At 41.6% G+C, this 26363-nt stretch overlaps 1 protein-coding gene across 7 annotated transcripts in view; it reads right to left on the bottom strand.

Annotated features, from left to right (window-relative positions):
- Nucleotides 1-26363, bottom strand: part of AMPH (amphiphysin) — a 449568-nt gene that overhangs the window by 356083 nt on the left and 67122 nt on the right. For 6 of the 7 annotated variants that reach the window (XM_070726278.1, XM_070726279.1, XM_070726284.1 and 3 more), the window contains exon 3: nt 10380-10434. In XM_070726278.1, the coding sequence (XP_070582379.1) occupies nt 10380-10434 (55 nt within the window). Of the gene's footprint in view, nt 1-10379; nt 10435-15228; nt 15315-26363 lie in introns of all 7 variants that reach the window. The other variant, XM_070726281.1, reaches the window with a different exon arrangement.

Raw genomic sequence — 26363 nt, 5'->3', positions numbered from 1 at the left:
CTTTGATTGAACTCTGATTGAACCTTGATTGAACCCTGACTGAACTCTGATATACCGAACCTGAATGTGAACTTAAAAATCTAAGGACGAAGAATTAGGTAAAACCTCACAACAAATAGAAAGGCTGATTATTATTATTTTCTGGATGAATTGAATTCCTATGAAGTGAATGGTATTAACGATACAACGAAATAAGTAATTAATCTGTATTTCTATTTCTATCTCAGCTATAACATATCTACAATATCTATACTTAGAATATATATATTAGCTTAATAATATTAATATTACTATTGAATATATTGAATTACATTGTATGAATTATACTGATCTATTGGAGTAAAGGAAGAGGGGGGAAAAAGGGGGGGAATATAAGAAAAGAACAATAACAATAACAGCTCATCAACAAGTAGCTCATATTAAAAGTCTAACTGCGCATTATATACCTTAAGTCTAACTATATATTAGACTCATCTGATTCTAAGAAAATATTAGACATTCAAGTTAATAATCAATTAAAAAGATTAAAATGGCAACTTTCCAGAAATATACAAAAAAACCATCTGGCTCCCCCTCAACCCAAAAATCAATAGTTAGCATGTTAGCAACAGAAAAGGCCAGCAGTACTGGTAATATTAGCAACACCCCACAAACAACGCAGGAGGCATTAATGGCAATTCAAGAAACAATGCTCAAACTGGAGGAAAAATTAGATAGGAACCATGAGGCAATGAGGGAAGATATGCAAAAAATGGATAATAAAATTGAAATAATCCATCAAATTTTGGAAAAAAATGAAAGAAGAATAGAACAAATTGAAAAAAAAGTAGAACAAAATGACAAAAAAGTAGTAACAATGGATGATAAATTGATGCAATTAAATAGAGAGTTAGAAGAATCAATAATTAATTTTGAGGTCGATAGAGCAGAATTTTATGTTAGATTCCAAAATGTAGAAGAAGAGAAAGATGAGAATTTAGTAGAGACAATGACAGAAATGATAGCTAATATATTACAAAAAGATAAACAAGAAACAGCTAATGGAATAGATGAGATTTACAGGGTGAACACTAACTACGCCCGAAAACATAAGCTTCCTAGGGAAGTACACGTGAGATGTGTAAAAAAGGAGATTAGAAATGAAATATTAAAAATTACAAAAGACGAAGCAATAATTCATAATGGGAAGGAAATCAGAGTTCTTAAGCAAATCCCAAAAAAATTAAGGGACAATCGAAGGGGATACCGACCGTTGGCAGATTTGTTAAATCAAAGTAAAATTACCTTCAGATGGTTAATTCCGGAGGGGATGCTTATCACATGGAAGGGGAAAAAAATAAAAGTAAATAATGAACTAATGGCACAGGAATTTTATGATGAATTAATAGCGGAAGAGAGGGTGGAAACAGGAAGTCAAAAAGAGATAGAAGAACCCCAGGTAGATTCAGATAGCGGGAAAGAAGGAACTTCTAAAGATATAGTACAGGAGGAAGAAAGAATATTGACAAGAGCACAGAAAGAAAACAGGACAAACAGAAGACAAATAAGGAATTAAAGGGGGATGGGAACAGAAATTAAATTAATCTCAATTAATGTAAATGGCTTAAACTCATTTATGAAAAGAAATAGTATATTCAATAAATTACAAAAACAAAATTTAGACATTGTTTGTCTACAGGAAGTACACATTCCACAAAAAAATGAAAAGCAATTAGAAAATGAGAAAATTGGGAAAGTATTTACGTCCTTATCACATAACAAAAAAAGAGGGATAGCAGTTTACGTTAAAAAAGAATTAGATCCAAGGAAAATATATGCAGATAAAAAGGGAAGAACTTTAATCATGACAGTTAAAATTGTTAATGTATTTGTATCATTAGTAGTAATTTATGCACCAAATAAAAATTTAAAAAAAATTCTTCTATAACTTGCACCAGAAACTGATTGAATTAGAAGTAGAAGACATTTGCATGATAGGTGACTTTAACGGTATTATCGATCCCATTAAGGATTACAAAAGTGCTAATAAAAATCGATATAAAAAAAGAAAAGTACTGCCAAAAACGTTTGATCAGATGTGTGAAGAATTAAACCTGAGGGATTGTTGGAGAACAAGGAACCAAAATAAAAAAGAATATACATTCTACTCCAATGCGCACCAAAGTTGGTCTAGGATTGATATGGCGTGGGTTAATAATAAGATAGGAAACTTAATAAAACGAATTCAAATTGATAAAAACGATTGGGCTGATCATAACCCAATTAAAATTATATGGAATGAGGAGGAGAAGGAAAATAGGAGTTGGAGATTAGATCTACAATTATTAAAAGAACAAGAATATATAGATATTTTTTTCTGATTGACCCATTCATACCACCTGCTCCTTGTTTAGTAAAATTCTGTACCATCTGTTTCCTATAGTTCAAGTGTCAGTTTATTCATTTCTGCAATTTCATGGATTTTATTCATTAGATTTAATGTTGAGGGGATGGTGTCTAATTTCCAATTCTGCACATATACGAGCCTGGCAGCGGTTATCATATGCAATATTAAGTATCTGTCTTTGGATATTTTTTTGTCTAATTACTCCAGGTAAATATAATGGGATTTGCTGAGTGGTAATTTGCTCTAAATAATGTCTAATTTTTTTGCAAATGGGCACATTCACCATATATAATAATATGTTCCATTGTTTTCTTTACATTTTCAACATTTTGCGGACAAATTTGAATACATTTTAGATAAGTGGGTAGGTGGCAAATGACACTTTATGTTTTCCTTGAATGTGGATGATATTGTTAATTTATAATTGATAATCCATATTTTCCCATCTGTTTAAATTAATAGTATAATAAAAAATTGGGGCCCATGCAATCTTCTGATGATCACCCTGGGGAACAGCAATTTCATTGTCTTAAATCTGTGACTTATTTTCAACCAACTTTTGGCTTCTGGATCCAAAAATAACCACAGTTTTTGTCTATCACATCAACTTTTTAAGCTACAGGATACCCTCAAGTCATACAAATTGTGCATATAAAGGAAAGGAAAGTAAAAAGTTACCAAATATACTGTTTACAAAGAATACTTTTATTCATACAAAGGCTATAATAGTTACTGCAAGTTAAATTGTGTTCATAGTTGTTTTTTACCTAAAGTAATTACTGTATTTTTAGAGTATAAGACATACCTTTTTCCTCCCTAAAAGAGGCTGATAATTTGTGTGTGTGTTATACTGCATTTAGCTCCCCCCCAACCCTAACTAGCTGCTAATGATCTTTCCAGCTCTTACCTTGCAAGCTCTTTCATTGTTTCTCTCTGTGAAGAATGTTTTCCATGCCCTAACTCTTTGGAGGGTTATTTTCATTCCTCTAACTTACTCCGAATAAATTTCATACCAGCTCTAACCAGGTGATAACAATATTACAGCTCTTACCAGCTTGAAAGCTCTTTCATTGTTGCTCTCTGCAAAGAATGTTTTTCAAGACCTAAGTCTTTGCACGATTTTTTTTCTGCAGTGGTCTAACCTGTTCCAAATGTTTTCCAGCTCTAACCAGGTGCTAATGATGTCCCCAACTCTTACCCCCTTGCAGGCTCTTTCATTGTTACTCTCTGCGAAGAATGTTTTCCAAACCCTGTTTTTGTAGGCTTTTTTTCCATTGCTTTACTTGCTCCGAATGTTTCTTTCTAGCCCTAACCAGATACTAACAATGTTCCCAGCTCTTACTGGCTTGCAAGCTCTTTCATTGTTACTTCTGCAAATAATGTTTTGCAAGCCCTAAGTCTCCCCCCCCCCCCATTATTCTACTTGCTCCGAATGTTTCTTTCCAGGTGCTAATGATGTTCCCAACTTTTACTGCCTTGCAAGCTCTTCCATTGTTTCTCTCTCCTAATAAAGTTTTTTTAAAGCCCTAACCAGGGTATAAAATAATGTGCTGAAGCTCACCAGACTAAGGACGCTTGGTAAGCAGATTCTTTTCCCTATGTTCCTCCCAAAAAATTAAGGTGCTTCTTACACTCCAAAAAATACAGTATACATATTAAGGTAAAATTTTTCACTTATAGCTTTTTCTGGAGTATTTAATCTGGGAACATTCTTGTGTGATGCTCAGTGATGGGTTACCAAAAGTTTTACTACCACACCGTGGGCGTGGCTTATGCATTTTGTTTCAACATCTTTCAGAGCGAATTGGGTGCTCTGGGGTGGAGCTCCAAATTTTGCTACCGGAACTGCATTCCAGACCATTCCCATAGGAGCCCATCACTGATGATGCTCCAACAATAGTTAGCCATCATATGTATTTCTATTTACCTTGATAACATGCCTCCATGACCTTCAAATCTTGGTGGAATCACTCACCCTGCTCATCACTGACTGCATCAAGATTTTCCGGGAAATTAGCAAGATGGCTATATAAAAAATACAATTTGGTGCTCATGTTGCCTCTGTGTGTGTGTGTGTGTGTGTGTGTGTGTGTGTCACATGTTTTAGCTGATTTTTTAAAATTAAGGGAGACTAGGATAGCGCTATTTTTGCCTTGTTCTGGTCTCATCAGCTAGCCATACCCTTACTGGGATTTGATCCTGGGGCTTCTGCCTTGCAAGGCAGAGAATTTGTGACGTTCCTTCAATATGCTAGGGTGATCCAATAGAATATATATATCCCCAAACGCATCCCCACTGAAAACATCATATGCGGAGTTGAAGCCACCCTAACCAAAATCAACCAAGATGAAGCCAACAAAATCAGACTCGAAGTCACCAATGTCCTCTGCTCCAGCATTCCACCCAGAAGCAACTTACATAAAGATGAATAGAAAGCACTCACCATCTTGAGGAAAGACAATAACATAATCATCCTCCCAGCAGACAAAGGCAATGCCACAAGCTATCCAACCTACTCCAAGACCCCGCTTACAAACCTCTAAGCACAGATCCTACCACCTACCTGGAAAAAACCACCAAATCCAAAATAAAAGCTTGTCCCATCAGTGAAGAAATCCAGCAAAGAATCATCCCCAGAGAAAAATCATCCAGATGCCCCAAGCTCTATGGCCTCCCCAAGATACACAAAGAAGGAACACCACTCAGACCCCTAGTCAGCTCCATAGACTCACCCCTACAGAATCTTGCCAAATTTCTTGCCAAACAACTCCAGCCCTATGCAGAATCCATTATGTCTCATGTACAAAACTCATTCCACTTCATAGAAATCATAAAGGAACAAAACCTACAACCCAGTGGCCTTCTCGTAAGTTTCTATGTCATATCTCTCTTCACCCAGGTGCCTATCAAAGAAGCCCTGACAGCCATCCAAAACAAATACAACCCCCCGAAGCACATCTTAGATCTGACCAACCACTGCCTGATGAATACATACTTCATCCCCAATGGACAAAAATACAAACAGATAGAAGGAGCCCCCATGGGATCACCCCTGTCACCCGTCATCACAAACTTATACATGGAACATTTTGAAACCAACGCCTTGGACAAATCTGAATACAAACGCAAACTCTGGCTTAGATATGTAGATGATACCTCCGTAATTTGGCCACATGGGAAAGAAAAACTGGACAGCTTTCTCACACATCTCAACAGCCTACACCCCAAAATACAATTCACCATGGAAATAGAAACCAACAACAAACTTCCCTTCCTGGATGTCCTAATCTACAAAAAGCCCAATGGCTCCCTAGGACATACCGTCTACCAAAAGAAGACACAAACCAACCACTACTTGAACACAAAACCCCACCACCACCCTGCACAGATCAATTCCATAGCCAAGACCCTCATTTCCAGAACCAAACACCTAGCCGACAAAGACCACCTGGAACCTGAATTACACAGTCTCACAAATGTATTAATTTCCAATGGATTCCAAAGAGAGGCAATCAACACCCCCCAAGAACCAAGACATAGAACAGGGCAATGGCATCGCCCTCCTCCCTTACATCAAAGGCACCACAGAAAAAATCAGTAAAATTCTCCACAAACACAACATCAAGACAGCCTTTGGTACAGATAGCCAACATCCTAAGAAACCTGAAAGACAACATCCAGCTAGAAAACCAGGGAGTTTATCAAATACCGTGTAAAATCTGCCCAGCCACATATATTGGACAAACTAACAGGAGAGTAAATGCACGTGTTGCAGAACATAAGAATGCATTAAGGAAAAAAGAAAAAACCTCCTCCCTTTTCCAACACTTCAAAACTACAGGACATGAAATTGATTTTGACAGTACTAAATTAATTTCCAAAACAGAACACTAAAGCAAAAGAATAATCATGGAAACCATCGAGATAGAAAAACATCCCCAAAATATGAACAAGCGGGATGATATCTCCCGCCTACCAGACATCTGGAAACCAGCCCTCAAACGTATCCCAGCCATAGAAACTGAAACCAGACTCAGAACACACATTGCAAAACAATCAAGTAGCCTGCAAGCTCCAACTACTCAGGATATCATGCCTAATCCACAACCATTAACTAATCAGCATACCTCAGCTACATCAACGACCCCAAGTGTTACCCCACGGACTCACCAGGAAGTTTCTACACAGCAGGCAATTGCTAAGCCATCAAACCACACCCAGCCACCAGTATTTATAGAAGGAAGGCAGCTCAGGTCTCGCTGTGTTTGCCCTAGAACAAGGACAGAAACACCAGCCTGAAGATGACGAGTGGGACCTCATCAAAACGTCGCCAGAAATTTCCAAATCCTACACGGGAAGAAACCCAAATATACCAAGACCGTCATATATGTATGTATGTATGTATGTATGTATGTATGTATGTATGTATATGCTGAAAGAGATCAGATCTGGTGGCCTAGAGGTTAATTCTCTGCCTTACAAGGCAGAAGCTGCCGGATCAAATCCCAGTAAGGGAGTGGCTAGCTGATGAGGCCAGAACAAGGCCGAAATGGTGCCATCCTAGTCTCCCTTAATTTTAAAAAATTCAGCAAAAAACATGTGATATACACACACACACACACACACACACGTCTGTAGAGAAAAAACTTGATGTGGTAGAAGAAAACTAAATACAGTTTAGAAACCAACATGCCTAATTGACTATTAAAAAGCTCAAAAATCAAACTCAACAGAATTTGTGTTACAAACTGTTTCCCAATTTAACAAAAAATTATATATTTTGGAAAGGAGTTTTTTGTCCATGCCCAATAATATTTTATCCAATTCATTTGTTTTCTGAAATCCTATTTTGTTTTTATCTTCGTTATATTTGGATTTTATCTGTAAATAATGTGTCCAATCTACAACAATCCCTTTGTTTTGTAAATCTTGAATTGGAATAAGTTGATTGTTTTCATTGTAATTGTTCATAGGTTAGAATTTTGTTTGTAGCCAGTGTATTGGGATAAATTACAGCTTCTGTTGCTCTGATACTGTTAATACTGTTAAATTGCTACTATTACCTATTTTCTATCTTATCTTAGAATTTGCTAAGCTAGTAGCATTGGTACAATAATTACCACGAGATCCTTATTATTTTAATTATCTATATCTTAATATTAGAAACAAAGAGAAAAAAAGATTAGTTAATAATGACAATCATTTAAACATACAAAAATACATTAATATAAACATCACTATTTAATATTGTTATTATTATTTCTATACCCCCCAGGAATTGCTCATATATATATATATGGTATATGTATGTATATATGTATGTTACACATATGTATGTGATTTTTTGTTGAATCTCCCTGGCATATGGAAGAAGCACCACAGCTTCCGTTTTTGCCTCTTGACCCCAGTAGGGGCCATATTCCAAGGCAGATAAGCTTTTTATAGCCAACAACTATAATCTATAAGTGTAACATATTTTTTGCTGATAATAAAAAAGAAGGGAGACTACTATAGATCTATTTCAGGCTTGTTTGGCTTCATCAGGTAGCCACACCCTTACTGAGATTTGAACCTAAGGCTCTGCCTTGTAAGCCCGAGTAAGCTTGTAAGCAAATATGATTCGACAAAGAAATCACAAATAACCCTTCCTTGGTACAGCTGATACAGGAGATGAGCCTGTAGCCTAAAGGCTAAGGTCACTGCCTTACAAGGCAGAGGCCCAGGTTCCAATTCCAGTAAGGGTATGGCTACCTGATGAGTGCAAATAAGCTCAAACTATATCTATAGAAGTGTCCTTTCCTTTTCATTATCAGCAAAAATGTTACACTCACTCTATCTCTCTCTCTCACACACACACAATTATATATATATTTGAGTATTCTTTTCTTCAAAAAGTCTTTTTCCTTAAACAAGAGTTTACAAGTTCAACTAATCTTATAAAGACCCACTTTTTATCATTGTTGTTGTATTCTCCCCACCCCCATGTCAACTTTCATAGAAACCAATCTTCTTTTCAACCAGTAGATGTCCTTCTTGTCACTTCTAATGTATAGTACTGTATTTCCTAGTTGTCAGTTCTAATGTATAGTATTTCTACTATTAATTAGAAGTGACAAGAAGGACATCTACAAAATGTTAGCTTACACTATTAGTCATCTCTTTTTAATTATCAAAGCTGTGACAGTCTACTTTGTACCTTCTTCTTGAGTCTCACCCTGATTTCTCCTTGATTTGCTTAGATGATTGCATTTGTTCAACTTCCTCTTGTTCACCCAAACTTTCCCTTGCTGGCTTAAATCACGAAGGAGGGAAGAACTTTCCACATTTCTTCTTTCTGGGGCCCCTTCTCTCTTTTAATCTACCACCTAGCGTCTTCTCCAGGATGCTCTTCTCCCAAAACCACTCACTTGAAATAATCAGAATCAATTTTCTCCAGGATAAATCATTCTGTTGTCCCGCTAGCTTGTCACCAGTCTCATCCAGCTGTCAGCTCTTCATGACTGTCATTGCAGACCATCTTGTTTCTCATCCAATCTCTCTGGTGCTTCTCCTGCCTATCCTACTTGGATCACCATCCTAGATTCAATTGTCAGGATGTCTCATTCTTCCCATCCCCTACATCTCCAAAAAATTTATAGGACAGCTGGAAGTGGCTGTGTTTCATGGAAAGCCATTTTATACACTTGGTAAGCTTGGTAAGTGGCCCAACACCCCCCCCCCCCCCCTTTGTGCTGTTCTTGAAGAAATGGGCAACATCAAGGATTGTAAATGCAGTGGTTGGCCAGGAAATTAATGCAGCAGATGAAAGACACATCAAGCTTACTTGCCTTTGACATTGGAAGTTGTGCAGCAGTGCCATCAGTACGAAACTGATAGAAACCAGTGTAACTCAAGTATATTCATCTACTGTTTGAAGAAGTCTTCCCAGAAGTGATTTTCATGGAAGAATTGCAGCCAAAAAGTCATAGCTTTGATGTGAAAACAAGGCTAAGCGATTCCACTAGGCAGTAAAACATCAGAACTAGAGGGCAAAAAAATAAAAATAAAAATGGCAGGAGGTTGTCTGGACTGAAAAGTCAACATTGGAAAGATCTGGCTATAGCAGGAGGCAGTTTGTTTGCCATAGAGCTGGAGAACAGTACAATAAGGCAACAATGTAGCATGATTCCTTTCAAGTCTGGGACTGCATATCTGCAAATGGAGTTGGAGATTTGGTCAAGATCAATGATTCCTTAATGCTGAGAAATACAGGCAGATACTTATCCATCATGCCACACTGTCAGGGAAGCATATGATTGGTCTCAAATTTCTTCTGCAGCAGGGCAAGTACCCAAAATATATAGCTAATGTCATTCAGAACTATTTTCAGCACACAGAAAAACTAGAAGTCCTGGAAGTGATGACTTGGCCTCCACTGAGACCTGATTTCAAGTCTGTTTTGGATTACATGAAGGGGCAGAAGGTTTGATGCAGCTTACATCCATAAAAGATCTGTGCTTAATTTTCTAAGATGTTTGGACCTTGAAGGAATTTTGCTGAGTTATTTCAAAAACAGTATGCAAGTATACCTAGAAGAATATATGCTGGTTTGAAGGGAAAGGGTAGTCACATCAAATATTGTTTTGATTTGGATTTCTCTTCTTCTGTACATTTATTTTCAATTTGTTAATTGATAAAAATAGACTATTAATATTTCTATTTCTGAAAGCATTTTGAATTTACATCATTTTTGCACAACTGCCTAACACTTTTGCACAATACTTATATGTAGGTTTATATTTGGGGATACATCTGCAGTTTAGTAATAATAATGACCTTTCTCACTGAGCTGTTTCTTGTATATCATGTGGACTAGTAGTTTTATTCTTTTAGTAGTCTCAGTTTGCTTGATAGGAGACCTGGAGAAAACAACTTCACAAGTTTCACAAAGAAATGAATTAAGTTTTACATTTAAACTTTGTAGCAAAAAATGTACTGTTTTCATTGCAATTACCTTTAATTGCAGCTAAATATCCTCGGAGCTCTTTTTGAAGTCTGGAACCTTCTGCCTGAAATACAAAATATAAATAAAATAAAATCCTGTAAGCAACTCAGAACCATGAAGAAAATAACTGAATTATCACATATGATTATTATATATACTGTTGTGAGTGATCTGTGTCTGGCTCATCTGGTCATGGATTTTGAGGAAGATGAGCTGGATCTGTTTTGGTATCCTAGGCCAGCATTGCTGCCAGCTGAGTCTGAGAGTGAAGGAGAGTTGGAATCTGAGGGACCATCAGAGACTGTGGAACCCCCAATTATGATAGGGTCTGAGTCAGAGGGTGATGGGGACATTGGGGATCAGGAGCCACTATTAGATGCCAGGGTGAGGAGGTTAAAATCCAGATATCAATATCTCTATAGAAGAGGTCTTGGAGGTGAATATTTCTATGAAACATTTGGCCACACCTGGCAGTATATAAAAAAGGCTGATGGGAACATGGGGTTTGGAAAGACAACATTCGGCATGGCTGCCATACCATCAAAACTGAGAGCCGTATTTTGTCTGGGTTTTGCTAAAGCATTGAAATTTCCCTGGGACATATGTTAGTACTTTGTCAAAGTAAGAAAGACAATTAAAGATTTACGATCCTTTGTTGGCTAATATCCCAGATGAGGCCATCATAATCTCTGGCTAATGAGGGAGATGCAGCTAAGATCAAATGCAGCCAGTGCTTAACTCTTGTATTTCTGAAATTGATAAAATAAGAGACTTGCTTTGCAGAGGTCCATTGTTTAAACAGGAAATACACAAGACACACATTAATGTACTGCATTGCATTGTATTGGGGATCTGATATAGGTATAGCAGTTAAACAATGCTGGAATAGAACATTTAGGTTCTAGTCCTCTATTAGGAATGGAAATTGGAAACATTAGACATTAACTGTATAAAACCTTCCTCTTGTTCAGCTTAGTTCTGAGGGGCAATCTAAAAATGGTCATATGTCACTTTTTCCAATTGTAATTTTGATCATTAAACCATTGTAAGTCAAGAACTACCTGTACAATTTTCTCTCACACAGCTGATGGAAAGACTTTGTTAATGAAGATCTATTTAAAACAAGCCCAGAAATATTTCAAAGAGAAAAAAATAAACATCAAAGCATGAGTTGCTGTAGTATCATTCTGAATATGTTAGGAACATATTAGGAACAAATACACAGTTATTCAAAAAGAATGAACTGATTTTATGAGCAATATTTTATTAAGGAAAAGTAATACAAAACTCCAGCCATCTCACAATCAACTTTTATTTCCTGTCTTACAAGTGTTCAATGTGACTACCACCTGCAACATGGGCAACATCAATGCGATAAGAGAATTCCTCCCAGGTGCATATCTGCATATCAAAATCCACCGAATTGATGCTGTTATTATTCGAATATTTACAGTCACTGAAGTTAGTGGGTAATGATAAAACATAAACACGATCTTTTACTTATCCCCACAAGAAAAAGTCACACGTGGTTAGGTCTGAGGATCTCACAGACCAAACACAAAGAGCAAGGTCTTGGGCTCGCAAACAGCGAATGTCTTTTCCTGAGGACTTGCCATTCCAAGGGTAAACAAACAACTGAACATTGCCGGAAGAACGACGTGATTACATTGCTATTGTGGCAATCATTCAAAACTTAGATAACTACTCTTTCAAATGGTCACTGACTCATTTTATTTATTTTATTTGTCAAACATGTATAGGCTAGTAGTTGTTTATATAAACAAAACATAAGTAAAAAGTAACAATAAAAGGACAGTATGCTTATGCATAGCCCTTACAGACCTTTTAGAAACAGGGAGAGGTCAACAGTAGACAGGTTAAAGTTTTGGGGGTTTGGGGAAGAAACCACAGAATCTGGTAGTGCGTTCTCAGGCATTGATCACTCTATTGCTGAAGTCATAATTTCTACAGTTGAGTTTGCAACGGTTTACATTAAGTTTGAATCTATTACTTGCTCGTGTTTGCTGCAGTTGAAGATGAAATAATTATTAACATGACGATGCTTGAGAATTGAAGCAATGTATTATGAAATTAGCTCCTTTTTAAAAATAATCCCGTATTTCACATACTCTCATGGGTATAGACCAAAAATGACGATTTGTTTTTTAGGTCAGTAAAAACAGTAAAAAGTGTTATTATGGCAAATTTGAAACTTTTGGCAAATACCATCTCTTTCTTTAACATATAAGGACAGAAAACTACAACATATTTGTAATCAACAGCAAATTCATCCGTAAGTATCTCACACATAATTTAGTCACATCTTTTTCATTTAAGCTTTTGAAAACTGCTCCAACTAACTTCAAACCCTGATACTTTGGTTGGAGCTATTCCTTTGGTTCTTAAAAGATATATAAAATATACAGAATGAATAATAAATAAAACCTATAACAAATTTAGCAAATTTTAAGCCAAGAGTTTCCCTCAGGATTTATCATTAATCATTAATGCTACATGTAAGAATAACTTGAGTGAAGCTTTCAGAATACCACAGTTTGTATCTCTTAACATTTGCCTTGGAAAATGGACAATAGAGGAAGCTGCTAGAGTTGAATCATGCAAGAGGTTTTGTGAACATCAGGAGAGCCTAATTAGAGAATCTCCTTTATTTTTTTAATCAACGCTCACAAATAATGGTACAGTGATACCTCGTCTTACGAACGCCTCTTCATACGAACTTTTCGTGATACAAACCCGGGGTTTAAGATTTGTTTGCCTCGTCTTAAGAACCATTTTTGTCTTACGAACCCGAGCCCGGATGCATGGGCTCTCTTACTGTGCATGCGCTCGCTTACTGCCACAGGGATTCCCCTGCCTTGTGACTGTTACCACCAGGATTTCCCATTTGCTTCCCGCCCCCGCTGGGATTTCCCACCTCTGGACGTGCATAAGAAGACAAGCCAGCCGAGTGGGTAGGGGGGCTGAAAGAGAGGGAAGCCACCGCCAAGCCGAGGAGGGCAGCTCCCTGCTTCTCTGACCCTCCCCTAAAAACCCCCGGTCCTCAGAACAAAAGAAAAACTCAGAACGAAAGACAAGTCAGCTGGGGGGGGGCCTGAAAGACAGGGAAGCCACCGCAGATGAAGCCCTTGGGGGAACGAAAGACAAGCCAGCTAGGGGGCCTTTCGTTTTGAGTTTTTCTTTTGTTCTGAGAGCCGGGTTTTTTTAGGGGAGGGTCAGAGAAGCAGGGAGCCACCTTCCTGGGCTTCGGGGGTACCAAGAGAGATGACTCCCTCCCCCAGCTGGACATCCTCCCAAGGGCTTCGTGTGCGGTGGCTTCCCTCTCTTTCAGCCCCCCACCCCGGCTGGCTTGTCTTTCGTTCTGAATTTTTCTTTCATCCTGAGAACCGGGGTTTTTTAGGAGAGGGTCAGAGAAGCAGGGAGCCACCCTCCTCAGCTTGGGGGTGCTGAGTAGAGGCGACTCTGGACCCCCAGCTGGACATCCCCCTAAGTGCTTCATCGGCGGTGGCTTCCCTCTCTCTCAGCTCTCCTCCCTCCCCACCCGGCTGGCTTGACTTTCCTTCAGAGAGCCAGCAGCCAGGAATGGAGCATGGGTCCCAGCTTCGGGGTTTCTGAGGGGAGGGTCCACCCACGAGGCTCCATCCAGGCAGCCTGCACTGTCTCCCCCTCTCCTCCACCCCCAAACTAGGATCTGAATGCCGGCAGTAATGAGGCAAAAAGGGTGAGTTTTGAGATTGCACGCATTATTCTCTTTTACATTGATTCCTATGGGAAACATTGTTTCATCTTCTGAACTTTTCAGCTTACGAACCTGGTCATGGAACGAATTAAGTTCGTAAGACGAGGTACTACTGTATTTGGTTGACTAAAGAGAAACAATTGAAATAAAATACAAATTTGAATACTGCCTTCTTTCTAAATTAAGGTACTAATCTATGTGGACAGATTACCTATCTAAAATCTTTAATCTGTGTTCTGCAAGCAGAAATTAGACGCCCAATTCAGCCATTCCACTCTATTGAGCTGCCCCACTATCAGCCCCCTCTACCACAAAGATCCTGCAGGAAAAGGCCAGTATGAACAATCATGGAATCTGGTAGTGTGAGAGCTGTGAACCATAGACACAAAGCTTTCACATTACAGCATAACAGATTACAGTGCCCTTGCTGACATTAATAGAAACACTCAACTGACAGGACAAGGTAGTTGTGATAATGATAACTCAAATAAGTAGAAGATGAAGAACTTACTTTGAAAAGGGAAAGTGTGAATCAGGTATTGCACATCAGTCACACAAAAAGAGCAAGGTATCCAAAAAGAGAAGCCACCTTCTGGTAGGTGATTCACTTGTAAGAGATATAAATTTAGGAAAGGATTTGAAAGAGGCCAGGTATCTGCCAGGTGCTACTGCCAGCAGAGACAAGAAGCATACTTAAGATAATCAAGAATATCAATAAGAACTGTGATGTTGTTGATATTATACATCTTGGCACAAATGATATGAATAAAAAAGATGTACTTTCTGTACAGAATGATTTCCAGAGCTTGGTGTATGAACTCAATAGTATAGGTGGTAGACTTATATTTTCAGAGGTTTTACCAGTATATAAGGAACAAAAAGGGAAAGGGCAGTGTGTAAAGGAATTTAATGTGTGGCTAAAAGACTGGTATAAAAGGAAAGGCTTTGGTTTTATTAGTCATGATCCTGCAGCTGGTCCAATGAAAAACTCTACAAAAGAAATACACAGTTATTCAAAAAGAATGAACTGATTTTATGACCAATATTTTATTAAGGAAACGTAATACAAAACTACAGCCAACTAACAAGTATTCTACTCACAATCAACTTTTATTTCCTGTCTTACAAGGGTTCAATGTGACTACCATCTACAGCTCCGAGTCTTCGGAGAGGGGCGGCATACAAATCTAAATAATAAAATAAATAAATAAAATAAAACATCAATGCGATAAGATAATTCCTCCCAGGCACATATTTGTATATTGAAATCCATTGAACTGATTGCTTTTATTATTCGAAGTTTAAGGTCATTGAAGTTAGTGGGTAGTGGTAGAACATAAACCCAATCTTTTACTTATCCCCACAAGAAAAAGTCACACATGGTTAAGTCTGGGGATCTCGCAGGCCAAACACAAAGAGCAAGGTCTTGGGCCCCCCAACACTGAATGCCTTTTCCTGAGGACTTGTCATTCCAAGGGTAAACAACTGAACATTGCCAGAAGAACGATGTGATTACATTGCTATTGTGGCAGTCACAAGAGATGGTTTGGATCCATCAAAAAGAGGGACTGAATTACCTGGCATTAAATTCACCTCCTTCTCTCACTAGGCATTAAATTCTCCTCCTTCTCTCACTATCTCAAAATGCCAATAAAATTGTCCCTTTCTTGCCTTTCTCCTTCTTCCCAGTCAGTAATATCTGCCCAAGCTCTTTGAATTCAAGAAATAGAAAATGTCTTAAAAAGCACTACCTTTCTCTCCTCCTTCTCTCACTAGGTCTCAGGTCCCAGCCAGGAGCAGTTTTTCTGACCTCTGTGATCTGAAAAGCTCTGCAGTCTGCATTGGCTGTCAATTGGTTTCTGGGGTCAATACAAAGTGTTGGTAATGACCTACATGGCATTGGACCAAATTACCTGCAGGACCATGTCTTGCCGAAAGAATCCCAACGATTGATTAAGTCCCACAGAGTCGGCCTTCTCCATGTACCATCAACTAGACAATGTCACTTGGCAGGACCAAGGGGAAGAGTCTTCTCTGTGGGGGCCCTGGCCCTCTGGAACCAGCCCCCTGGAGATTTGTACTGCCTGCCCCCCACCTCACTTTTCGTAAGAGTCTTAAGATTCATTTATGTTGCCAGACTTGGACCGATTAGATCTTAACCCCTGGCCAATGAATGATTGTATGGATGTTGTAGGAATGAATATGATTGATTTTAATGTAGCTTGACATTTTAAATAGTTATGCAATTTTTAATGTAATTGGATTGATTTTCATTGTAATTTACTGTTTTTTATATGTTGTAAACCACCCCGAGTCTTTGGAGTGGGGCAGCATAGAAATCCAATAAATAAATAAATAATAAATAAATAAGGAATAAACAGGGTGAATTAGAAATTCAAGGAAATGCAATATCAGATATGATATTGTTGCCATTACAGAAACTTGATAGGATGAAACCCACAAATGGAACATACAGCTAGAGCAGCGGTCCCCAAACTACGGCCCGTGATGCCATTTACCCGGGCTGCGGCAGCGTACGAGATTTTACCATCTATATACAGTACTAAGTTCCTGAATCTCCCCTCCACTCTGCTGCTGAGCGTCTGGTGGCGGCAAGGAAGAGGAAAGCCAGGGGGCGGGGAGGAAAGCACCCTATGGCAGAGCAGCAACAGTTCCTCTCCCTAAAGGCGAGAAAGAAATTGGCCAATTGCTTTCCTCCCCACCCCCTGGCTTTCCGCCTCCTCCTCCTCCAGAAGCCCTGCAAGAGCGTCTGGGGGGGCAGTAAACAAGCCATCATGATCCCCCGTGCACTAACTTGTTAACGGCCACGCCGTCCCAGATCGCAGGGAGGGGAGCTTTTCCCCAGCCAGGTGACGGCGAGGCCCTTCCGATGCTTGCCCACTGCCCAGACCCCGTGCTTGGAGCCAGGGGCGACGGGCCTAGCCTCGGTTTACTTGGCCCCGGCGCGGCCGAAGCACGGGATGGAGTAGGCGGCAGCGGCGGCTGCTTCAGGCCCGCCCCTGAGCTGAGCTTCCTTTGGCTTCCTTCGAGGCAAAGCTGCAAAGCTCACCTGCCGCCTCGAAGGAAGCCAAAGGAAGCTCAGCTCAACGAGGACCAGCTGTTGGTCCCTTGAAGCTGCCGCCCAATAAGGAGATCCCTTCGCCCGAACGGAGGCGGCGGCGGGCTCAAGAGACCAAGAGCCGGTCTTTCTCGGGGCTGAATTGTTGCAGCCTCTGAGGCCGCCTCCACCTCCGGGCGAAGAGATCTCCTCGGTGGGCGGCCTCGGAGGCTGCAGCAACGCAGCCCCGAAAAGGACCGGCTGTTGGTCCTTTGAACCCGCCGCCACTGCCACCTCCGTTCGGGTAAAGGGATCTCTGCAGTGGGCGGCGGCAGCTTCAAGGGACCAACAGCCGGTCCTTTTCGGAGCTGCGTTGCTGCAGCCTCCGAGGCCGCCCACCGAGGAGATCCCTTCGCCCGAACGGAGGCGGCGGTGGCGGGCTCAAGGGACCAAGAGCTGGTCTTTCTTTGGGCTGAATTGTTGCAGCCTCTGAGGCCGCCTCCGGGCAAAGGGATCTCCTCGGTGGGCGGCCTTGGAGGCTGCAGCAACGCAGCTCCAAAAAGGACTGGCTGTTGGTCCCTTGAAGCTGCCACCGCTGCCGAAGGAAGAGAGAAGAAAAGGAGAGAGAGAGAGAGAGAGAGAAAGCAAGAGAGAGAGGGAGAGAAAACAAGTGAGAGGGGGAGGGAATGTGAGAGAGAACAAGAGAAAAATGAGAAAATGATGGAGGGAAAAAAGGAGGGAGAGGGAAAAAACAAATGAGAAAGAAGGGGGGAAAGGGAGAGGGAAGAGAGAAGTGGGAAGTGGGAAGGAGGGAAAGAAGGAGAAATGGAGGGAAAAGGAAGGAAGGAAAGGAAGAAGGAAGGAAGGAAGAAGAAATGGAGGGAACAAGGAAGGAAGGAAGAATGAAATGAATGGAGGAGTGGAGGAAGGAAGGAGGTTTTTTGGGGGGGGGGTAAATTTTTTAAAATTTTTCTCTCAACATACATTCAAACAATACAATGTACCATCTAATTTTCCCTGAATAAAATGTCAGTGACTAATATCAATCATCAAAAAAGATGCAAAAGTTTTTTTTCTAATGTTGTCATCAAGGTACATAATTTTCTTTTAATTAAGTTCCCTCCTTAATGTTCCTTCAAAAAGTACAACACCAATTATATTTCTAACTTATTAACCATTATGCCAAAGTGCTTCCTTCTTTCTTTATATATTTTTCTATAAACATTTTTATACATTTTTCTATAAACCAAACAAACCTTGTATAGCCAATCAAAAGAAAATTAAAAACAAAACAAACATGTATGAATTTCAGACTTCTTCCCCCCCCTCTAAATAGTACATTCCCATTTTGTTTTTTTACGTTAAAATAAGGCATGTGCAGTGTGCATAGGGATTTGTCCATAGTTTTTTTTTATAGTCCGGCCCTCCAACAGTCTGAGGGACAGTGAACTGGCCCCCTGTGTAAAAAGTTTGGGGACCCCTAAGCTAGACGGATTAAATTATTTAATTTTTTAAAAAATGAATTTTAAAAATAAAAACAAAACACAAAACAACAATGACATTAAACTTTAAATAAATTTATACAGACATAATGGATGCAAGCAGTGAAAAACAAAACAAAAAAACAAAACAGCAGAAAAGAAAAAATAAACATAAATAAAACATACATTTGGGATATTTACATCCCCTTTTCATTCAGAATTTCGATCAGAGATATGTGCATTTTTACTTTGTTTTTGTTAATGTATTACTTTGCATATTTACACACTTGCATACTTTTTTACGCAATTAAATTACTTAAAAGAGATAAACCAAATTAAAGAGGATGTGGAATTGTATTATATACAGTGGTACCTCAAGATATGAACCCCTCGTCTTACGAACAACCCGAGATACGAACCCGGGGTTCAGAAAAATTTTGCCTCTTCTTATGAACTTTTTTCGTCTTACGAACGCCAAACCCGAACTTCCGGGTTCGGCGTTCGGGAGGCTGCTGGGAAGCCCCCCGGCTGTTTTAAAAGGTGACAGCCGGGCTGCGCGGCTTCCCAGCAGCCTCCCGAACCCTGAACTTTTGCCGAACTTCCATGTTCGGGGTTCGGGAGGCTGCTGGCAAGCCCCGCAGCCCGGCTGTCACCTTTTAAAACAGCCGGGGGGCTTCCCAGCAGCCTCCCGAAGCCGAACCTGGAAGTTTGGGTTTGGCGTTCAGCTTCGGGAGGCTGCTGGGAAGCTCCCCGGCTGTTTTAAAAGGTGACAGCCGGGCTGCATGGCTTCCCAGCAGCCTCCCGAACCCCAAACTTTTGCCGAACTTCCGGGTTCGGAGTTTGGGAGGCTGCTGAGAAGCCCGGCAGCCCGGCTGTCACCTTTTAAAACAGCCGGGCGGCTTCCCAGCAGCCTCCTGAAGCCGAACCCGGAAGTTCGGGTTTGGTGTCTGGCTTCGGGAGGCTGCTGGGAAGCCCCCCGGCTGTTTTAAAAGGTGACAGCCGGGCTGCGCGGCTTCCCAGCAGCCTCCCGAACCCTGAACTTTTGCCGAACTTCCATGTTCGGGGTTCGGGAGGCTGCTGGCAAGCCCCGCAGCCCGGCTGTCACCTTTTAAAACAGCCGGGGGGCTTCCCAGCAGCCTCCCGAAGCCGAACCTGGAAGTTTGGGTTTGGCGTTCAGCTTCGGGAGGCTGCTGGGAAGCTCCCCGGCTGTTTTAAAAGGTGACAGCCGGGCTGCATGGCTTCCCAGCAGCCTCCCGAACCCCAAACTTTTGCCGAACTTCCGGGTTCGGAGTTTGGGAGGCTGCTGAGAAGCCCGGCAGCCCGGCTGTCACCTTTTAAAACAGCCGGGCGGCTTCCCAGCAGCCTCCTGAAGCCGAACCCGGAAGTTCGGGTTTGGTGTCTGGCTTCGGGAGGCTGCTGGGAAGCCCCCCGGCTGTTTTAAAAGGTGACAGCCGGGCTGCGCGGCTTCCCAGCAGCCTCCCAAACCCCGAACTTTTGCCGAACCTCCGGTTTTGGGGTTCGGGAGGCTGCTGGGAAGCCCCACAGCCCGGCTGTCACCTTTTAAAACAGCCGGGGGGCTTCTCGGCGGCCTCCCGAACGCCAAACCTGGAAGTTCGGGTTTGGCGTTCGGGAGGCCGCTGAGAAGCCTCCGGGCTGTTTTAAAAGGTGACAGCCAGGCAGCAGCGGTTTTTTGCGGGTTTTTTTTGTTGTTGCACGGATTAATTCATTTTACATTGTTTCCTATGGGAAACAATGTTTCGTCTTACGAACCTTTCGTCTTATGAACCTCCCCCGGGAACCAATTAGGTTCGTAAAACGAGGTATGACTATATAACAAATCACTACTTCTTTACAGAAATTGAGCACAACAATGATGAAAATTATCTTGAATGCATTTGGGTCAATATTAAAGGGGGATGGAACATGACATCACCATAGATCTACACTATAGGCCAGTGTTTCTACCTGTACCCCCAGTGGTACGGGAAGAGTTTTGTAGGGGTACGCATTGCACTGGAGTTTGTTGGGTATATGCAATGCACCGTGGTTATATGTGCCTAATTCTACATTCTCATGAGTCAAGTAAAGACAGTCTTGTGAGGCATGACGTAGTCCGGTGTGACACAGTGTTAATATACCCCACATCGTTACAGAGACAACTTACTTTGTTAATAGTGGCTTCTCCAGGCGCCTGTGTATTTTTAGTTTTGTGCGATTTTTATTATAGGAAAGGTTTGTTATGTGCTTTAGTAAGTCCCACTGACTTTGATTATTTTTATAAAATATAACTTTTATCCCTAATATAGATTAGGGATCGCTAGTTAAAATCTGGAACTACTACACTGAAAGAAAGTAATGATTAAAGTGGCAATCAACAAACAGAAAATAATGAAATTTTTCCAAGTATAAAAGTTTTTATTGTTTTTTTTCCTTTGTACACTTTAATACAAAAATCAAATATCTTCTATTTCAAGTACAATAAAATGCAGTATTTTGTTAGTAACTCTTGTATAATCCCTGGGGAAAAAATCATAATACAAAATTATTAATTTCTCTATAAATCTTTTATCCCTCATTGCAATTTTTTTAAATCTAATATGGTCCTCCAGCAATCACAATCATCATGTATTACCTCTCTTCATTAATGTTCCCTCAAATATATACTGACAAATAAACAATATTTCTAAAATTCTAATTAACTGGTAGAGCCTCCTATTTCTCTTTACACATTTACTTAAATCTAAAAACCCCTATATAGTCTATCAAATCACAAACATTAAAGATACTAAAACAGAAAAAAAGAAAAAAGAAAAGAAAAAATATAACCAATTTCATACATTTTTTTCAGTGCACCATAAACCATCTATTGTTCACTAATTCCATTTTTATAAATCTTTCAAAACCATCTCTGCTCTTATATGGCAATTTTACTTATCAAATTCAATTTGCTTTATTAAAATACTTCTTTAAAAATATCTCTATTCTTATATTCCAATTTTACTTATCAAATTCAACTTGCTTTGTTTGTACATTTCAATAAAACTAATTACCGTATATACTCGAGTATAAGCTGAGTTTTTCAGCCCCAAAAATGGGCTGAAAAACCCGACCTCGGCTTATACTCGGGTCGCCACAAGAGGGCGCCGGATCACCACAAGAGGGCGCACCGCGGGAGCCTGTCAGACATTGCTGGCTTGGGCGGGGTGTGGGAAAGGGCAAAGTGCGGCAGCAAAGGGCGCTCCAACCGAAGCGGCTGTGGCAAGAGTGGGGCAGTTGCCTCCTCCCCAGCTCTAGCAAAGACGCCAGCCCTTTGCCTTTGCTCTTAGAGCTGGAGCTTCTGTCTTCTTGCAGGTGCCTTCCCTTCCCTGGCTCCAGCAAAGGCGCCAGCCAACTGCTCCAATGGCGTGCGAGAGGGGGAAAAGGCGATGGTGAGGTCGGGGGGTGGATTCCTGCTTCACGAGTCCCCCCCCACCTTGCCGGCTTCCCCTCGCCTTTTTCCCCTCGCACGCCATCGGGGCAATCGCGGGGAAGAAGAGAGAGAGGGTGCCTGCATGCGCCCTTTCTCTCTCCCCCCCTCCACCTTGCCGGCTTCCCCTCGCCTTTTTCCCCTCGCACGCCATCGGGGCAGTCGCAGGGAAGAAGAGAGAGAGGGTGCCTGCATGCGCCCTTTCTCTCTCTCTCCCCCTCCTTGCCGGCTTCCCCTCGCCTTTTCCCCCTTGCACGCCATCGGGGCAGTCGCGGGGAAGAAGAGAGAGAGGGTGCCTGCATGCGCCCTTTCTCTCTCCCCCCCTCCACCTCGCCGGCTTCCCCTCGCCTTTTTCTCCTCGCACGCAGCTGCCCTACCCTTCCCACAGCCGCGTCACTTGGAGCCCCCTTTTACTTCCCTCTTGGAGCTCCTGTCGGCATCTTGCAGCTGCCTTCCCTTCTCCGGGTCCAGCAAAGTTGCCAGCCAACTGCTCCGACAGCGTGCGAGAGAGGAACAGACGATGGGAAGTCAGGGGGGAGGGGATTCCTGCTTCATGAGTCCCCCCCCCGACCTCACCAGCTTTGCATCGTCTGTTCCTCTCTCGCACGCCGTCAGAGCAGTTGGCTGGCAACTTTGCTGGACCCGGAGAAGGGAAGGCAGCTGCAAGATGCCGACAGGAGCTCCAAGAGGGAAGTAAAAGGGGGCTCCAAGTGACATGGCTGTGGGGAGGGTAGGGCAGCTACCTTCCCTTCCCCAGGTCCAGCAAAGTTGGTGGTGAGTTGCCTCCTTTCCCCGGCACCAGCAAAGTTGCCAGCCAACTGCTCCGACGGCGTGCGAGAGGGGAAAAGACGATGCGAAGCTGGTGAGGTCGGGGGGGGACTCATGAAGCAGGAATCCCCCCCCCAGACCTCACCGGCTTTTCCCCTCTCGCACGCCGTCGGAAGCAGTTGGCTGGCAACTTTGCTGGTGCCGGGGAAAGGAGGTCAACTCACCCTTCCCAGTGTTTCGAAAGACAAGTTCTCTGTCATTTCGTCATTTAAAATAGCCCGTCGAAGCCGTACATCCAAGAGACCAGCCTGTCGGAAAAAATCCACCTTGCCAAAACCGCACCCGCATGTGTTTTGTGGTTCACCAGGTGCAGTTTGGCTCCTGTTCTCTCCTTTAGCAATTATTCCAGTTCCCCGTTTGAGCAAAGGGCTTAAGGGATCATTAAGGCATAATAGATGAGTCTGCATATTTTTCTCCAGCTAAATGTGGTTGCTTCATTGTAAACTCTAGGCCGGTGAGAATTACAATCACTTGGCTTCAACTTTTACAATCTTGGAGGCTCAGCCTGGCTTTGGAAGAAACTGGTGAACTTAGCTTCTTGTCATTATTATTATTTATTTTTATTATTATTTATTAGATTTGTATGCAGCCCCTCTCTGTAGACTCATTAGTAGACCATGTGGCTGACATGGACAAAATATAGCAGCAACAACAACAACAAAAACAACAACAAAATCAACAAACAACAATAACAGAGTTGGAGGTCATGCTGATAACCTCACAGCAGCTAATGCTGAAGCTCTTCTTTGGATACAGATTTATTTATCTATCTATCTATCTATCTATCTATCTATCTATCTATCTATCTAATTGGATTTGTATGCCATCCCTCTCCAAGGACTCAGGGTGGCTGACAGCATATATAAAAACAGAACAATAATGTAAATCCAATTAATGATGAGAAGGAATCCAGTTTTGAAGAATTCTAACTCTTAGGTTTTAGCTTTGTTGCTGATTGAGCTACTTTTTTTACTTTTTAATTTATTGTTAATATTGTTAATTTGTTTACCCTCTTTTAAATTTACAGAGCTAGTTTACTGGTTTTCTTTAAAATAAATATTCTAAAACATGTCTCAATTAATGTAATTTTATTGGTTTCCATTTTTATAAGTTACCAGTAGCCACTGCATTTTCTAACCTCGGCTTATACTCGGGTCAATAAGTTTTCCCAGTTTTTGTGGCAAAAAAATTGGTGCCTCGGCTTATAGTCGGGTCGGCTTATACTCGAGTATATACGGTAAGCTTATTTTAATGTAATCAACCAACCTAATATTTCCTTAATATATTCATTAAAATTGTTTGAACCTATTTTAATATATTAAACGAGTCAAATATTTCCCAAAATTCTAAGCATATTTAATACATTTCATTAATCTCCTTGTGAAGTTAGACCTAGGGGTTCAGGTTGGCTTGTTGCTCACATACCTGCCTCCCAGCTGCGTGTCAACAGCCCTGCCTGTGCTGCTCAAGGAGGTAGCCAGGCTGGCACTGAAGTTCCCAAGACTTATTGTCTTGGGAGCCTTGAATCTACCGTCGCATGGCGAATCCTCCGGGTTAGCACAGGAGTCCATGGCCACCATGACAGGCATGGATCAGACCCAAGTAGCTCAAGGTCCAACCCACGAGGGGGGGCACGCACCTGATATGATATTTCTCTTGGAGCAGCTGAGTGATGGTCTGAGACTAAGGGGCTTAGATGTTTTGCCCTTGTCCTGGTTAGACCATTTTCTGCTATGGATTGACTTCAAGGCTCCAATCCTCCCCCGCAGGGAGGCGGAGGGGTTGGGAGTGGGAGGCACTGTTCTTCAGTAGTTCTCCTTCTACCTCTCCGGTCGGTCGCTGTCTGTGTTAGTGGGGGGGGTCAGAGGTCGACCTCTAGGTCTCTCCCTTGCAGGGTGCCTCAGAGGTTGGTCCTCTTCCCCCTGCTATTTAATATCTACATGAAATCACTGGGTGAGATCATCCAAGAGAATGGGGCAAGGTATTATCAGTATGCCAATGATACCCAGTTATACATCTCCACCCCATATCCAGTCAGCGAAGCAGTGGAAGTGATGTGCCAGTGCCTGGAAGCTGTTGGGGTCTGGATGGGTGTCAACAAGCTCAAACTCAACCCTGACAAGACAGAGTGGCTGTGGGTTTTGCCTCTCAAGGACAATTCTATCTGTCCGTCCATTACCCTGGGGGGAGAATTACTGACCCCCTCGGAGAGGGTCCGCAACTTGGGCGTCCTCCTTGATTCACAGCTAACATTGGAGCACCATATTTCGGCTGGGGCGAGGAGGGCGTTTGCACAGGTTCGCCTGGTGCACCAGTTGCAGCCCTATTTGGACAGGGAGGCATTGCTCATAGTCGCTTATGCCCTCATCACCTCGAGGTTCGACTACTGCAACACTCTCTACATGGGGCTAACTTTGAAAAGTGTTCAGAAACTCCAGATCATGCAGAATGCGACCACGAGAGCAATTGTGGGCCTCCCTAGATACGCCCATATTTCATCAACACTCCGCGGCCTGCACTGGCTGCCGATCAGTTTCCAGTCACAATTCAAAGTGTTGGTTATGACCTATAAAGACCTACATGGCATCAGACCAGAATACCTCTTGGACCGTCTTCTGTCACAAGAATACGAGTGACCAATTAGGTCCCACATAGTGGGCCTTCTCTGGGTCCCATCGACTAAGCAATGTCATCTGGCGAGAAGGGGAAGAGCGTTCTCTGTGGGGGCCCCAGCCCTCTGGAACCAACTCCCCCCGGAGATCAGAACTGCCCCCACCCTCCTTGCCTTTCTTAAGTTGTTGAAAACTCACCTTTGCTGCCACACATAGGGAAATTGACACCTCCCCTAACTACTGCTTTATGTATGGTTTGATAGGGTTGTGTGATTATTTTATTAATAAGAGTTTTTAAATTGTGTTTTTAAATATTGGATTTGTACACTGTTATTATTGTTGTGAGCCACCCCAATTTCTTGGAGAGGGGCGGCATACAAATCTAATAAATTATTATTAATTATATTATTATTAAATTCAGTTAAACCTATTTTAGTATAATCAATAAACCTAATATTTCCATAAAATCCACACATCAAATCCTAAATAAGACATCTAAATCTAATCAACCATTTTCATAATTGCAACCTTTCTCATAATCCCAAATCTCTTGTGTAAATCCAAATTTAAACTTCTTTCTATCATTTTATAGCCCCAGTTCCTTCCCTTTGGTTTTTTATTCTGTTTCCTTCACTTCCTTACAAATCCCAACCGATCAATTTTATTTTTAACTCCTCTTTTATTCTGGAAATTCCAGTGCTTTGACCACATCTTTTCCATTTTGTATTTGTACTTACCTCAATGTACTCATAGTAAAGTCTGTGGTCAACAACCCTTTCCATAGCCAGGCA

This window comes from Erythrolamprus reginae, chromosome Z (assembly GCF_031021105.1).
Source record: "Erythrolamprus reginae isolate rEryReg1 chromosome Z, rEryReg1.hap1, whole genome shotgun sequence".
NCBI classification, from domain to species: Eukaryota; Metazoa; Chordata; class Lepidosauria; order Squamata; family Dipsadidae; genus Erythrolamprus; species Erythrolamprus reginae.
Note: the sequence above shows the minus strand (reverse complement) of the source record. Positions and strands in the feature narration are given on the sequence as shown.